Source organism: Nuphar pumila, chromosome 16, assembly GCF_984573655.1.
Source record: "Nuphar pumila chromosome 16, dmNupPumi1.hap1.1, whole genome shotgun sequence".
NCBI lineage: Eukaryota > Viridiplantae > Streptophyta > Magnoliopsida > Nymphaeales > Nymphaeaceae > Nuphar > Nuphar pumila.
The window spans coordinates 28,435,417-28,450,094 of record NC_143264.1 but is presented as its reverse complement, the minus strand read 5'-3'; the positions used below and the strand labels follow the sequence as shown (position 1 = coordinate 28,450,094).

The 14,678-nt window shown below is 35.7% G+C and overlaps 1 protein-coding gene across 1 annotated transcript in view; it reads left to right on the top strand.

The window, feature by feature from the left end:
- LOC149813138 (uncharacterized) overlaps positions 1 to 10,094 on the top strand; it is a 31,769-nt gene extending 21,675 nt beyond the window's left edge. The window contains exon 5 of the mRNA XM_089991066.1: positions 9,974 to 10,094. Coding sequence (XP_089847192.1) covers positions 9,974 to 10,094 — 121 coding nt within the window. The remainder of the gene's footprint in view (positions 1 to 9,973) is intronic.
- Positions 10,095 to 14,678: the final 4,584 nt, after the last annotated feature.

Sequence of the window (14,678 nt, the reverse complement as noted above, 5' to 3'; positions counted from 1 at the left end):
CTTGACTTTTCTTTTTCTATGAAGGGTACGTCACAAACTCCTTCATCTTGGAGATGCTCCGATCCTTCCTTTTTCTCAAGAATTATGTTGATGATATTGGCTCAAAAAATCTTTAGATGATAGCAGAAATCAAATATCCTTTAGGGTTTGTCGGGAGGTCTTCTTTGGCCTTGGGGGTCTAGCTCACACATTCGTCTTCAACTTGACGACAATTGAGAGATCCCGTTTGCAGATATTTGATTGCAGCTTAAACGGCTGAGGAGATATGGATGGAGTGGATTCTTTTTATAGCTCAGGATATTTCCACTGCCTGATTGTCAGATAGTCATATTTAAACATGCATCATAGCAATGATCAATATCGATTCGCTTTTGGCTTTTCAACATCATTGAATATTTCTTTCGCTAATCATATCGAGGATATTTCTTACATCCTTTTGGTTGATCAACAGGGAAAAGATTTGAATTTTATCCCTTTTTACAAAAAGCTTCACTTTTTGGAAAGAATACTAGAGGTAGTCTGAGGTGATTCTTTGTGCAGTAAGAATATTGGAATCAACAAATATTTTTAGCAAATTGGCAAAGTTTTCGAGAATCCATTATGAAATAATCACTCAATATAGATTTTGATAGGACCTTGAGCTGAAATTTGGAATAAATAATATAAAAATGAGGTTTTAGAAATCCTTACCAGTAGAAACTGGATTTTGTTTTGACGGACCAGCTCAAAAGCAGGATTTAATTGGTGGACCAGCTCGAAAGCAGGATTTGTTTGACCGACCAACTTGAAAGCGGGATTTTGTTTGACCGATGTTCTCATCGCAAAAGTTTTTCCCCTCCCTCTGCGACAGTGAGAGAACGATTCTGCGAGTCAAACGCGACCAAAGTTTTGAAAATTGATTTTGAAAATTACTCGCCTCCGTTTTGAAAATTTGCGGGAAAATTCTGTGGAATGGGATCTGCTTGTCAGTACGAGGTTCAACCGTTCCTGGTGCCTTTACCAGGGGTAATAGAACCAAGGATCAATTATGCGCTTTGACTAAGTTAAATTATCTAAATTATGCTCTATTTTCCTAGAATGCACAAAGAATCAAGCATGTGCTATGAAATTTTAAAAATAATGCAAGTTTGAAAAATATGATGTTTGCTATGGAAAATTGAAATGTGCTTGGAAAATGCTTGAGAAATACTTGGGAAAATCATTGAACTTCATTAGAAATCAGAAATTAGCATTGGAAAATGAATTCTCAGGAAAACTTGAACTTTGAGAAAATTGATTTTGAGCTTTGAATTTCTTTTCTGAGGAAATAGAATTGAGAATTCTGAGAAAATCAGGAAGTTCATGGGAAAATGATTTTTGAAATGGAAACTGGATTCTTAGGAAAATGGGAAATCTGAGAAAATCGATTTTTGAAATTGGAATTGAGGATTCTGGATCAATTTTTGAAATAATTCAAGGAACTTTGGAAAAATCGATTTTGGGATTTGAAAAGGAAATTGAGAATGTGGAAATCTTGGGAAATCATGATTTTGAACTTGGGAAATACTTTGAAATCTCATTCAAAGTTATGAGAAAATCAAATCTTGGGAAGGACTTAGAAATTTTGGGAAAATTGATTTTTCTGAAATTGAAATTGGAGAATGAATTTGAAAATAATGCAATTTGAATGATATGAATGAATTTGAAAGAGAATTTCATTGAGAAATCCTTTTGAGTTTTTGAGAAATGCAGTGCATTTTTGAAGTTAGCCTAAGAGTGTAGGTTGAATGTGGCTAATACGAAAATCATAAATCTTGGTTTTCTTTGTATTCTGACTATGGCCATAAATATGAATCCCACCAAGTTCATAAACTTCGTAAGAGCTTGTGCACGTGCCATTCATGTCAACCATAGTGAATTTTGGAAAAATGTGCATGAATGATGCATCAGATATCAGAATTTGCAGAAATTAAACTATATGCAATGCAGTTCTATTCTAAGAAGAAATGTAAATTCTTATTCCAAATTATTACATCTTTACATGGAATAAAAATAAAAGAATAAAAGTTAAGTCTTCTTCTTGAATGTTTCTGCAAAACTAGAAAACAATGTTAGCACAAAAATGTAGGTTTTTCTAAATTTATCCAAAAATATTAGAAATTATCAGATATTATTCAAATATAAACCCAAATTCATACCCCCTTTGATCTAAACATGAAAAATAATGAATAAAATTTTAAAATAAACTTGGAAATTCGAAATTGGGGTCAAAATGACCAAAATACCCCTGATGACCATGAAATCAGGGTTTTCTGAAAGAATTTTTATAAATTTAGAAATTTGAAAATCAAATAAAATAAATCAAATACAATATGCTGAAATATGATGATATGCATAAAAATTTAGAAAATTAAAGTTTGAAATTTTGAAATTGTGGTCAAAATGACCAAAATGCCCCTGACAACAAGACTATGGCCTTGAAACTAGGGTTTTCTGAAATTTTTTTTGCAAAAATGAGAAATTGAAATACAAATGACATTGAAACTAACACTAATATGACATGACATGCTTATTTACATGATAAAAACCATAAAATGGCAAAAATATCATAAAATATCAAGTTTGACTCGATTTTTGCCTCTAAATTTAAAAATAAACTAACATATAAAGAAAATGAACTTGAAATTGAGCCAAATTTGGCATGGACACCTAAACTAACCCTAAAAAACATAATGAAGCTCGAAAATCTATTTTTTTGTTATTTTTTTAATATGAAAAATAGCTAAAAATCCTAAAAAATCAAAATTTTGCCTAAAATGCTGATTCTAAATTAGATTTCGGATATCAAACTTCCATAAAAAGATTTCAAATTTTATGGGGTGATTGAGGACAGTAAGGCAAGGATTTTTTTCTTTTACATATTTTGGTTTTGACCTATGGTCGGATCTGGACAGCTCTAGCAAGTCGGATCGGAATCTGGCGACTCTAGGATTTAGGGCAAACAGACAGGTTTTGGGAGAAAATATGGAAAGAATAGCAGACAGATGTGAAAATGTCTGAAATTGTGAGAAAATGTCTCTGATAAACAGAGGAAGTTTTCTTCTTTTTTCAGAATTGGGATTCGGGTTATGGTTTGGAAATGAGCACACTGTTATCAGAGACCTGGATCTCTGGAATTTCTGGATATTGGAATCTGTCAGACAGAAAATATAATTTCAAGAAAAATACTTGGGCAGTCCCAAAAATTCTCAAATTTAGGGAAATGACAAAGGAATGGGTTAGAAACAACTTTCATGTTGAAAGTTTTGGCATTCAAGCTACGGGTTGAGCGTACACAACACATTAGTGTTGGTCTATACCCTGACAAAGAAAAATCGAGGTTTTCCGAGAGGTATGAAAAAATTGATTTTTTACAGAGACCAATCTATTTATAAAAATCTCAAAATTTTCAGACAATTAATAGATTTCACTTTGAATCTACTGTAATTTTTAGGGGAGGATTCAGATCTCCCACAAGAGTGATCTAGGACCCTAAAGTCTGCTAAAATAGAATTTGGATTTTCCAGAGGGGTCAAAAACAGGATATGATTTTGGATTTTTAAAACAGGGTTGCATGTGTCAAACCAATCTGTATTTTTTACAGAGAATTCGTAACAAACAAGTACAATTAAAACAAAAATTTTAGAATTTAACATGACTATCTCTTATATGAAATAATGACTACATGATGCATATTGATGATAACCCTACAAAATACTAGATGCATTTTAATGAAACTGATGTAGTTTGTAACCAGAAACCCACAAATCAAACTAAACACCATGCCTATAGTATACATCTAAACATAAAAAGAAGATAATAAGGGACATACGAATCATAAATTTTTAATGTGGCTATGGATTGAAGTGATCTGATCCATTCATCGGATGGGTCTTCTTCCCTCACACAACCTTTCATCTAAAAAAAAAATGAGCTCATATGTTGTATTTATAACATTGATAATAATAACAAATAAAACAAAGAAATCATTGCTCTTACCTTGAGAGGGAAGCTTGGTTGGAACCGGTTGAAGGTTAAAGGAGGCTGCGACTACGCCTAGGGCTAACTACACCAAAGGGAGGTAGCCGCTACGTGAGGAAGAGCCTTAGAAGGCTGGACTTGTTGAAGGTGGGTGTTATAATGGAGATGCTGGCTGCAATGAATGTAGTTGTGACTTGAAGAAGATGGTCACCAGCTGGGTGTGAAGGAGGTGTTGTAGGGGGTGAAGCCGAGTTGAAGGTGAACTGTTGAGCGTCTCTTGCTGCAAAGAAGATGCTTGCAGTGATGGCTTGTGTGAAGGTATAGATGGCTGCACCTTGTAGCTGGGGTGACTGCTGCTATGTTGTGGAGCTGCAATGGCTGGAACCCAAGTTGAAGGGGCTGTTGTGTTGAGGAGGTGAAGAGAAAGAGGGAGAAAGAGAGAGCCAAGGGAGAGAGGCGTGAAAGGGAGAGGAGATCCACAATGTGTTTTTTTTATGTTGATAACTTAGGAAAAATAATCCCTTTCTCTAAGTTTTTAGTAGATTTAATGAGAGGGGAGTTGTAGAGTGGGATGTTTAAGTATGGGAGGTTAGACAATGGGAATTGGAAAGAAAAAGGGAGGGAAAAGAAAGAAGGAAAGAAAGGGAAGAGAAGGAAGAAGAGAAAAGGAAAGAAAAGAAGGAGGAGGGAGAAGAGGCTTACATGAGTGGGCTGGAGAGGGGAAAGAAGGAAGAAAGAGGAAGAAAAAGAAGAAAGAAAAAGAAAAGAAAGAAGAAGAAGAAAGGGAAGAAAAAGAAAAAGAAAAGAAAAGAAAAAAGAAGAAGAAAAAGGAAAAGGGGGAAGGAAAAAAGAAAGAAAGAGGAAGGGAGAGGGGGCTGGTTGACCCCCTTGTGGGTCCCACATCCTCTCATAAAATAAAATAAAAAAATAAAAAAAATGAAAAAAATGAAAGAAATCAAAAAGAAAAGAAGAAGATAAATTCCTTTTTTTTAAATGAGAATAAAGGAGCCATCTCAGAGTGGGCTCTTTTTCCAAATTTGAAATTCATTTTAAAGATTAGAGGGGTAAAATAGTCTTTTAAAAAAATTTCCAGACGAAACAAGCTATTTTTGGCAGTTTTTGAAACGTGCTCAGAATTTGAAGTTCAATACACTGTTGCGAAGCAAATCCAGTGTAGAATTTGAAAATTTGAGTTTGAAAGAAATTCAGATTATTTTTCTTGGGAAAACATTTTCAAATTTAGAATCTTGGGGGTAAAAATATCAATTTTGAAAACCCAGGGTTTGAAATTGATTTCTGAAAACTTTTAAAACTCAATCTGGATTAAAATTTATAAAACTGGAGTTCTGGACTTTGAAAATGAAATGAAATGTGATGAAATGTTATGAAATGCTGAGAAACGATATGAAATGTCATGCAAAATGTAGACCCTAAATGAAGAATTTTGGATATTAGACCCCGATTGGCAGTTGTACTAGTTCAAAAAGTGTTAAAATTGACAAAATTTGCGAAATGATTCAAGAAATGGTTTTCATACTCCACTGAGCTAGAGTGACACTGAAAATTAGGGTTTGAGCTGAATTGAACTGAAATGAGCTGGATTGAGCTAGGTTTTAGAGTTTCAGAACTCAAATGAATTGACAAGACACAAACTCAACTGACCTTTCCGATTAAATTTTCAAGAAAAGCTGCCATTTTTAGAGAAATGGTACAAAATGGTCACTGGAGTGAAGTGAATTACAAATTTGAGCTGGGTTTGAGCTGAAACAAAGGTCAATAATACTGACATGAATTAAAATCGAAGCTCAAACACTAGCTCAATCGATCAGACTGAGCTCAGTTTCAGCTGAAAGAGCCGAAACAAGCTAAAATGGGCTCCTGGACACTTGGACATAGTTTTGAACTGAAACTGGAGCACTTGAACGCTTGGTGAGCTCAAGCTAGACTCTGAGGAACATGACTGACTTGGAGACAACTGGCTTGGATTTGAGTGAGAAATGAGCTCATTTCTGAAGAAATGATCCTATTTTGGCAGGAATGGTCAGAAATGAAAATGGTTTATTCATTGTGAGCTCGGGTGAGCTTGAGATGACTGATATTCTAACTATTCTGAACTGACCAATGAGCTTGGTTGACACCCACTGACTGGAGTTCGGGATGACTTAGGGGCAAAATGGTAATTTTCTAAGTGAAAATGGGTAAAGTGGTGATTTTCTGAAATTGACTCGGGGTTTGACTCCTACACCGACCTGATAGGGTTGGCACTACACGAGGAGGATTGTTTGAGAATGGATAAGGAGAATTTGGGGTGTTTACAGATGCCCCTCTTTGCTACTAAGTCGTCTTGAGGACGAGCTTAGTGACAAAGAAAAACACACCAAATTTGGGCAATAAAAATGCCTCAGTTAGAAGGATCTGACTGGATATGAAGAAATTAGCCCTGATGAAAATGGTAGATATGAAATAGAGAATGAGGAAGAAAAATTTACTTCAAAAGAAGTGAGACTTAGGTTTTTGCCCTTAACCTGGATGGGACGGGAAATTCCTCATGTAGAAACAAGGCTCGGGTTTGACCCTTAACCTGACCGGAAAATGAAATACCTCATCAAAATGAGGCTCAGGTTTAACCCTTAACCTGATGTTATCATCGCAAAAAATTTCCCCTCCCTTGCGAGAGAGAAACGAATATCGCGAGTCAAACTCGACCAAAGTTTTGAAAATGGTTTTGAAAATTAACTCGCCTCTGTTTTGAAAATTTGTGGGAAAATTCCGTGGAATGGGATCCGACTATCGGTACGAGGTTCAACCGTTCCTGACACCTTTATCATGGGTCATTCAACCAAGGATCAATTATGTGCTTTAACTTGACTTAAATATCTAAATTATGCTCTATTTTTCCTAGAATGCATAGGGAATCACGCTTGTGCTATGAAATTTTGAAAATAATGCAATGTTTGAGAAAAAATGATGTTTGCTTTGGAAAGTTTGAAATATGCTTGAAAATTGATTGAAAAAGTGCTTGAAAATTGAATTCTTGGGAAAATCATTGAATTTCATTGGAAGTCAGTAATTTGCATTGGAAAGTGATTTCTCAGGAAAATTTGAACTTTAGAAAATTGATTTTGAAATTTGGAATTGCTTTTCTGAGAAAATGGATTTGAGAATTCTGAGAAAATTTAAGAAATTCATTGGAAAATGACTTTTGAAATGAAAAATGGATTCTCAGGAAACTTGGTTCTCAGGAAAATGGGAAATCTGAGAAAATCGATCTTTTTGAAAACTTGAGACTTTGAAATTTGAGAATTTTAAAACATTGGAAAATCTTGGTTTGAACTTGGGAAATGCTTTGAAATCTCTTTTGAAAACTCAGGATTTTGAGAAAATCGGATCCTGAGAAAGACTTGGAAATTCTTGAGGAAACTGAATTTTCTGAAATTGAAATTGGAAAATGAATTTGAGAATAATGCAATTTGAATGATATGAATGAATGAATATGAATTTGAAAAGGGAATTTCAACTGACGAATTGGGAAATCCTTTTAAAACTTTGAGAAATGTAGTGCATTTTGAAGTTAGCCTAAGTGTGTAGGCTGAATGTGGCTAATACGAAGATCATAAACCTTGGTTTTCTTCGTATTCTGACTATGGCCATAAATATGAATCCCATCGAGTTTATAAACTCCATAAGAGCTTGTGCACGTGCCATTCGTTTAAACCATAGTGAATTTGAAATAATGTGTATGTTTGCATAAATCAAACTATATGCAATGCAGCCCCATTCTAAGCAGAAATGTAACTCTTATTCCAAATATTATATTAATTTTTTACATTGAATTGAATAAAATAAATAAATAAAATAACTAAGTCTTCTTCTTGAATGTTCCTGCAAAACTAGAAAACATTGTTAGCACAGAAATGTAGGTTTATTTGAATTTATCTGAAAATATTGGAAATTATCGGATATTATTTAGATATAAACCCAAATTCATACCCTCTTTGATATAAACATGAAAAATAATGAAGAAATTTCGAAAATAAACTTGAAAATTAGAAATTTGGGTCAAAATGACCAAAATACCCCTGATGACCTTGAAATCAGGGTTTTCTGAAAGATTTTTTTGTAAATTTTGGAATTTTGAAAATCAAATGAAATAAATCAAATACAATATGATGAAATATGATGATATGCATGAAAATTTATGAAATTAAATATTAAAATTTCGAAATTTAGGTCAAAATGACCAAAATACCCTTGATAACAAGACTATGGCCTTGAAACCAGAGTTTTCTGAAATAAATTTTGCAAAATTGAAAAATGTGAAATGCAAATGAGGTTGAAATTAACCCTAATATGATTCTACATGCTTATGTACATGATAAAAACCCTAAAATGGCAAAAATAACATAAAATATCAAATTTAATCTGATTTTCGCCTGATTTTTGCTTCTGAATTTAAAGATAAACTAGCACATGGAGCAAATGAAGTTGGAATTAAACCCAATTTGGCATGGACACCTACAATAACCCTAGAAACATAATGGAGCTCGAAAATCTATTTTTTTGTATTTTTAAATATGGAAATTCAAATAAAAACCCTAAATTTTGTGATTTTTGCCTAAAATGTTGATTCTAAAGGGGATTTTGGATATCAAACTTCTATAAAAATTTCCCAAATTTTATGGGGTGATATAGGACAGTAGGGCAATGATTGTTTCCTTTTACACTTTCTGGTTTTGACCTATGGTCGGAGCAGTGCCACTCCGGCAAGTCGGATCGGAATCCGGCGACTCTAGGATTTTGGGGAAACAGACAGCTTTCGGTAGAAAATATGGGAAAAATAGTAAACAGATGGGAAAAAGTCTGAAATTGTGGGAAAATTTCTCTGACAAACAGAGAAAAATTTAGTCTTTTTACACTATTGGTAATAAGGTTACGGTTTGGAAAAAGGGCACACTGTTATCAGAGACCCGAATCTCTGAAATTTTTCGATATTGAAATCTGTCAGATAGAAAATAAAATTTTGAGAAAAATACTGAAACAGTTCCAAAAATTCCCCCATTTGGGTAAATGTCAGGACAACATGTTAGAAACAACTTTTGTGTTGAAAGGTTTTGAAGAAGAGCTATGGATTGGACGGACTTGATGCGTTAAAGTCTGTCTATACCCTGATGAAGAAAAATCAAGATTTTCCCAGAGGTTTAAGAAATACGGTTTTTTACATAGGTCAAAACTAATTGGAAAAAATTCAAAATTTCCATATCATTAGTAGATTTAATTATGAATCCACTGTGATTTTTAAAAGACAATCCGGATCTCTCACAAGGGTGATGCCGGAGGTTCTTTTCTGCTAAAGCAGAAATTGAAAATTCAGAGAAGTCAAAAACCCAAATTGGAATTTGATTTTTAAAACAAAGTTGTAGAGTCCAACTCAATAGGGGTTTTTTACAGGGAATCACAAACACATATATGCATCTACCACAAAAGATTCAAGATTTATTGATAGGAATTTAAGCAAGAAATGACAAGTGGACTATGCACATCGACTAAGACACTAGAAAATTATCAAATAAAACTATATTGCATAAGTAAAATGACTATGAAATAATACAACTAAGTTAATGCAACATAGAAGATACGTGAAACACGAAAATGAAACAAAAATCAACAGGGGGCATGATGTATTTTGATATTGGCTTTTGCAAGGAGGGATCCGATCCATGCATCGGATGGATCACCTCTTTACGTAACCATAACATGAAAACCTTTGTTTCATGTTACTTAAATCCATAGATTAAAAAAAGATTTAGCAAGATGGATCCAGTTTTAAACTGGTTTTACATTAGATTCCTCCCTCTCAAAGAGAATAGCACTGAAATTTAACTAAATAAATAAACAAAAATCGTTAAAGGGAAAGAGCATATTGACTTACCTTGGGTTTATGCTTGAAACGGCTGGAGAGGAGTTGCAATTGAAGGGTTACTGTGGTGACTGCTATGTTGTGGTTCGTGGCTGCAACCAAGGGGGTTTGCCCCTTTGTTGATGGGCTGGAGAAGATGGCAGATGGAGCTGCCAAGGAGGGTGATGACTGGGCGTGAAGGGTGGTGCGCCGGCTGGGGCTAACTGAAGGTGGAGGCCTGCAGTTGGAGCTGGGGATGTTGGTTGTGTTGGTGTTGAGGAAGACATTGGAGACGGCTGTGTGTTGCTGCAATGAGAGGTGGCTGGCGGCTGAAACTTATCTTGTGTGATGGCTGCTGGCTGAAGCAAGATGAAGATGTTGTGTGCTGCTGCAAGGAGAGGTGGTGAAGGCTACTGGTGGAGTTTGTTGAAGGCTGAAGGTATAAAGGCTGCTGCAAGGAGAGGTTGGTGGCTGAACCGATGGTGAGGATGATGGCTGGATTGGTACCAAGTTTGAAGCTGCTATTGATGGAGGAAGGGTGTTGTAACGTGGATGACTATGGCAACAAAGAAAAGAGAGAGCTAAAGGGAGAGAGAGAGAGAGAGGGAGAAAGAAAGACGTGAGATGGGGTCTCCTTTGGGGCAGCTGTTCTTTTTCTTTTTGATAACTTAGATTTTAATCCATTAAAACCTAAGTTGCTAATAATAGCAGCTAACTTTTTTTTTGTCTACAGCCATACGTGAATGGCTAGAGTCTTATGACCTTGGAAGAGATGGAAAGGAGGTAAGGAAGAATGGGGAAAGAAGGAAGGGAAGGAAAAGGAAAGAAGAGGGAAAGAAGGAAAAGGAAAGAAGGGGGAAGAAAGGAGAGGGAAAGAGGAAGGAGAAGAAGGCTGGAAAAATGACACACGTGAGTGGTGGGAGAGGAAAGAAAGAAAGAAAGAAAGAAAAAGGAAGAAGAAAGAAAGAAAGAAGGAAAGAAAAAAATAGAAAAAAAAAAATGGAGGAAAAACAAGAAAGGAAGTGGGCTGGAAGGTGGGCTAGGGTGGTCGACCCCCTTGTGGGTCCCACCTTAGGAAGAATAAAATAATTAAAAAATAAAATAAAACAAACAAAAAATAAAGAAAAAGATATTTTTTTTTCTTTTCTTATAAATTAAAACAAGAAAATGCAAATGGATGGGCCATCTCAGAGTGGGTCCAAATTCCACTTTTGAAATTCATTTTGACGATTAAAGGGGTAAAATAGTCTTTTCAAAAAATATCCAGACGAAACGAGCTATTTTTGGTAGTTTTTGAAACGAGCTCGGATTTTGAAGTTTAATACCTCGTTGCGAAGCAAATCTAGTGTAGAATTTGAAAAATTAATTTTGAAAGAAATCCAGATTGTTTTTCTCGAGAAAATATTTCCAAACGAAATGAGCTATTTTTGGTAGTTTTTGAAACAAGCTCGGATTTTGAGGTTCAATACTCCGTTGTGAAGCAAATCCAGTGTAGAATTTGAAAATTTAATTTTGAAAGAAATTCAGATTATTTTTCTCGAGAAAATATTTCCAAATTTAGAATCTCGGGGGTAAAAATGTCAATTTTGAAAAACCCGGGGTTTGAAATTGATTTCTGAAAGCTTTTGAAACTTGATCTGGATTGAAATTTATAAAACTAGAGTTCTGGACTTCGAAAATGAAATGAAATGAAATGTGATGAAATGTTATGAAATGCTGAGAAATGATATGAAATAATGGGAAATGACATGCGAAATGCTAATCCTAAATGAAGAATTTTGGATTTAAAACCCCGATTGGCAGCTATACCGGTTTAAAAAGCATTAAAATTGATAAAATTTGCAAAATAGCTCAAGAAATGGTTTTCGGGACTCTACTGGGTAAGAGTGACACTGAAATTTGGGGTTTGAGCTGGATTGAACTAAGATGAGCTAGACTGAGCTGGGTTCTAGAGTTTCAGAACTCCAATGAGCTAACAATGATATTGACTCAACCGACCTTTCCGACTGAATTTTCAAGAAAAGCTGCCATTTTTATAAAAATGGTACAGAATGATCACTGAAGCGAAGTGAATTACGAACCTAAGCTGGGTTCGAGCTAGAACAAAGGTCAGTAATACTGACATGAACTAAAATTGAAGCTCAAACACTAGCTCAATTGACTGAACTTAGCTCAGTTTTCAGCTGAAAGAGCTGAAATGGACTAAACCGGGCTCTTGTACACCTAGAAATGGTTTTGAACTGAAACTCGAGCGCTTGAACTATTGATGAGCTCAGGCTAGACTCTGGGGAATATGACTGACTTGGAGACAATTGACTTGGATTTGAGTGAGAAATGAACTCATTTCTGAAGAAATGATCCCATTTTGGCAGGAATTGTCAGAAATGAAAATGGTCTGTTCATTGTGAGCTCAGATGAGCTTGAGATGACTGATATTCTAACTGTCCTGAACTGACCGATGAGCTTGGTTGACTCCGACTGACTAGGGTCCGGGATGACCTAGGGGTAAAATGGTATTTTTCCTAATAAAAATGGGTAAAATGGTGATTTTCTAAAACTGACTCGAGGTTTGACTCCTACATTGACCTAACAGGGTTGACACTGCACGAGGGGTGTTGTTTGAGAATGGATGAGGAAAATTTGGGGTGTTTACAGATGCCCCTCTTTGCTACTAAGCCAGCTTGAGGACGAGCTTAGTGGCAAAGAAAAACACACCAAATTTTGGCTATAAAAATGCCCCAGTTAGAATAATCTGACTGGATATGAAGAAATTAGCCTTGATGAGAATGATAGATATGAAGTGGAAAAATTTGCTTCGAAGAAGTGGAGATTCAGGTTTTGCCCTTAACCTGGATGGGACAGGAAATACCTCGTGTAGAAACGAGGCTTAGGTTTGACCCTTAACATGACCGGGAGATGAAATACCTCATCAAAATGAGGCTCAGTTTTAACCCTTAACCTGATCTGGAAATGAAATACCTCATCAAAATGAGGCTCAGGTTTGTATCCTTATCCTGATCAGGAAGATAGAAAATGGTAAGTTGGATGGTGAATAAGACAAAATTTTTTTTTTTTTGAAGAAGAATAAGGCGACTCTTTCAACAACGCGAAAGATGAATTCTTTGGACAACGCGAAAGATGAAAAAGGCGATCCAAAGGAACAAGGCGATTCTTTCAACAACGCGAAAGATGACAAGGCGATCCATAGGAGCAAGGCGATTCTTTTGACAACGCAAAAAATGGATTCTTTTGACAACGTGAAAGATAGCAAAGGCGATCCAAAGGAACAAGGCGATTCTTTCAACAACACGAAAGATGACAAGTCGATCCAAAAGAGCAAGGTGATTCTTTCAACAACGCGAAAGATGACAAGGCGATCCAAAAGAGCAAGGCGATTCTTTTGACAACGCAAAAGATGGATTCTTTCGACAACGCGAAAGATGGCAAAGGCGATCCAAAGGAACAAGGTGATTCTTTCAACAACGCGAAAGATGACAAGGCGATCCAAAGGAGCAAGGCGATTCTTTTGACAATGCAAAAGATGGATTCTTTCGACAACGCAAAAGATGGCAAAGGCGATCCAAAGGAACAAGGCGATTCTTTCAACAACGCGAAAGATGACAAGGCGATCCAAAGGAGCAAGGCAATTCTTTTGACAACGCAAAAGATGGATTCTTTCGACAACGCGAAAGATGGCAAAGGCGATCCATAGGAATAAGGCGATTCTTTCAACAACTCGAAAGATGACAAGTCTATCCAATAGAGTAAGGCGATTCTTTTGACAACGCAAAAGAGGGATTCTTTCGACAATGCGAAAGATAGCAAAGGCGATCCAAAGGAACAAGGCGATTCTTTCAACAACGTGAAAGACGACAAGGCGATCCAAAGGAGCAAGGCGATTCTTTTGACAACGCAAAAGATGGATTCTTTCGATAACGCGAAAGATAACAAAAGTTATCATTTCAGAGAAAAGGCTAATCTTTCAACAACGCGAAAGATGATAAAGGTTACTCTCTCAAGGAGGTAAAAGGTGATACCAGGATGTGTCAAGATGGACATCGAGCTCTTCACTTCATGTCAAGATAGTACGAAAATATTGCCAAAATGTTAAAAATTGTTTGTTGATTCAAAATAATTGGAAATAATGCACATTGGTTTGAAAGTATTCCCTCATTAAACCTGAAGTATTACCTACGACTGAGCTTAACTCCATAGAATCAAGATTCGAATTCAAATTTCTTGCAATTGACTTTCTTTCAAGGGAGCTATCAATTTCCTTGATATGAACAGAAAAGCGAGTATTCTTGATATTGTGAAAGCAATTGGTGAAAGAATATTGATAGTAGAATTTCACAAATTTAAAGAAGATTCTTTGGCAAATTTGGCAGTCTGATATTCTGGGATTCTTTTCTCATGATGATCTTTCTGCCCACTTTTTTTTTTGACAGAATTGGTGCTCTCTTGGGTTTTTGGGGATTATATCATCCTTTATTTTGGAGATGTCCTGACTTTTCTCTCTCTTTTTTTTGGGGAAGGGTACGTCACAAACTCCATCTCAGAGATGCTCCGATCCTTTATTTTTTATTTTTTATTTTTTTAAGGGATTATATTGGCAGTTATTGGCTCATTGATTGGAAATCTCTTGGTGATAGGAGAAATTAAATATCCTTTAGGGTTTGTCGAGAGGCTCATCGCATCTGCCTTCATCTCGACAGTGCTTTGGACTTTCCCTGGAAGGATTCATCACAAACTCCTTCATCTTGGAGATGATCTAAATCTTCTT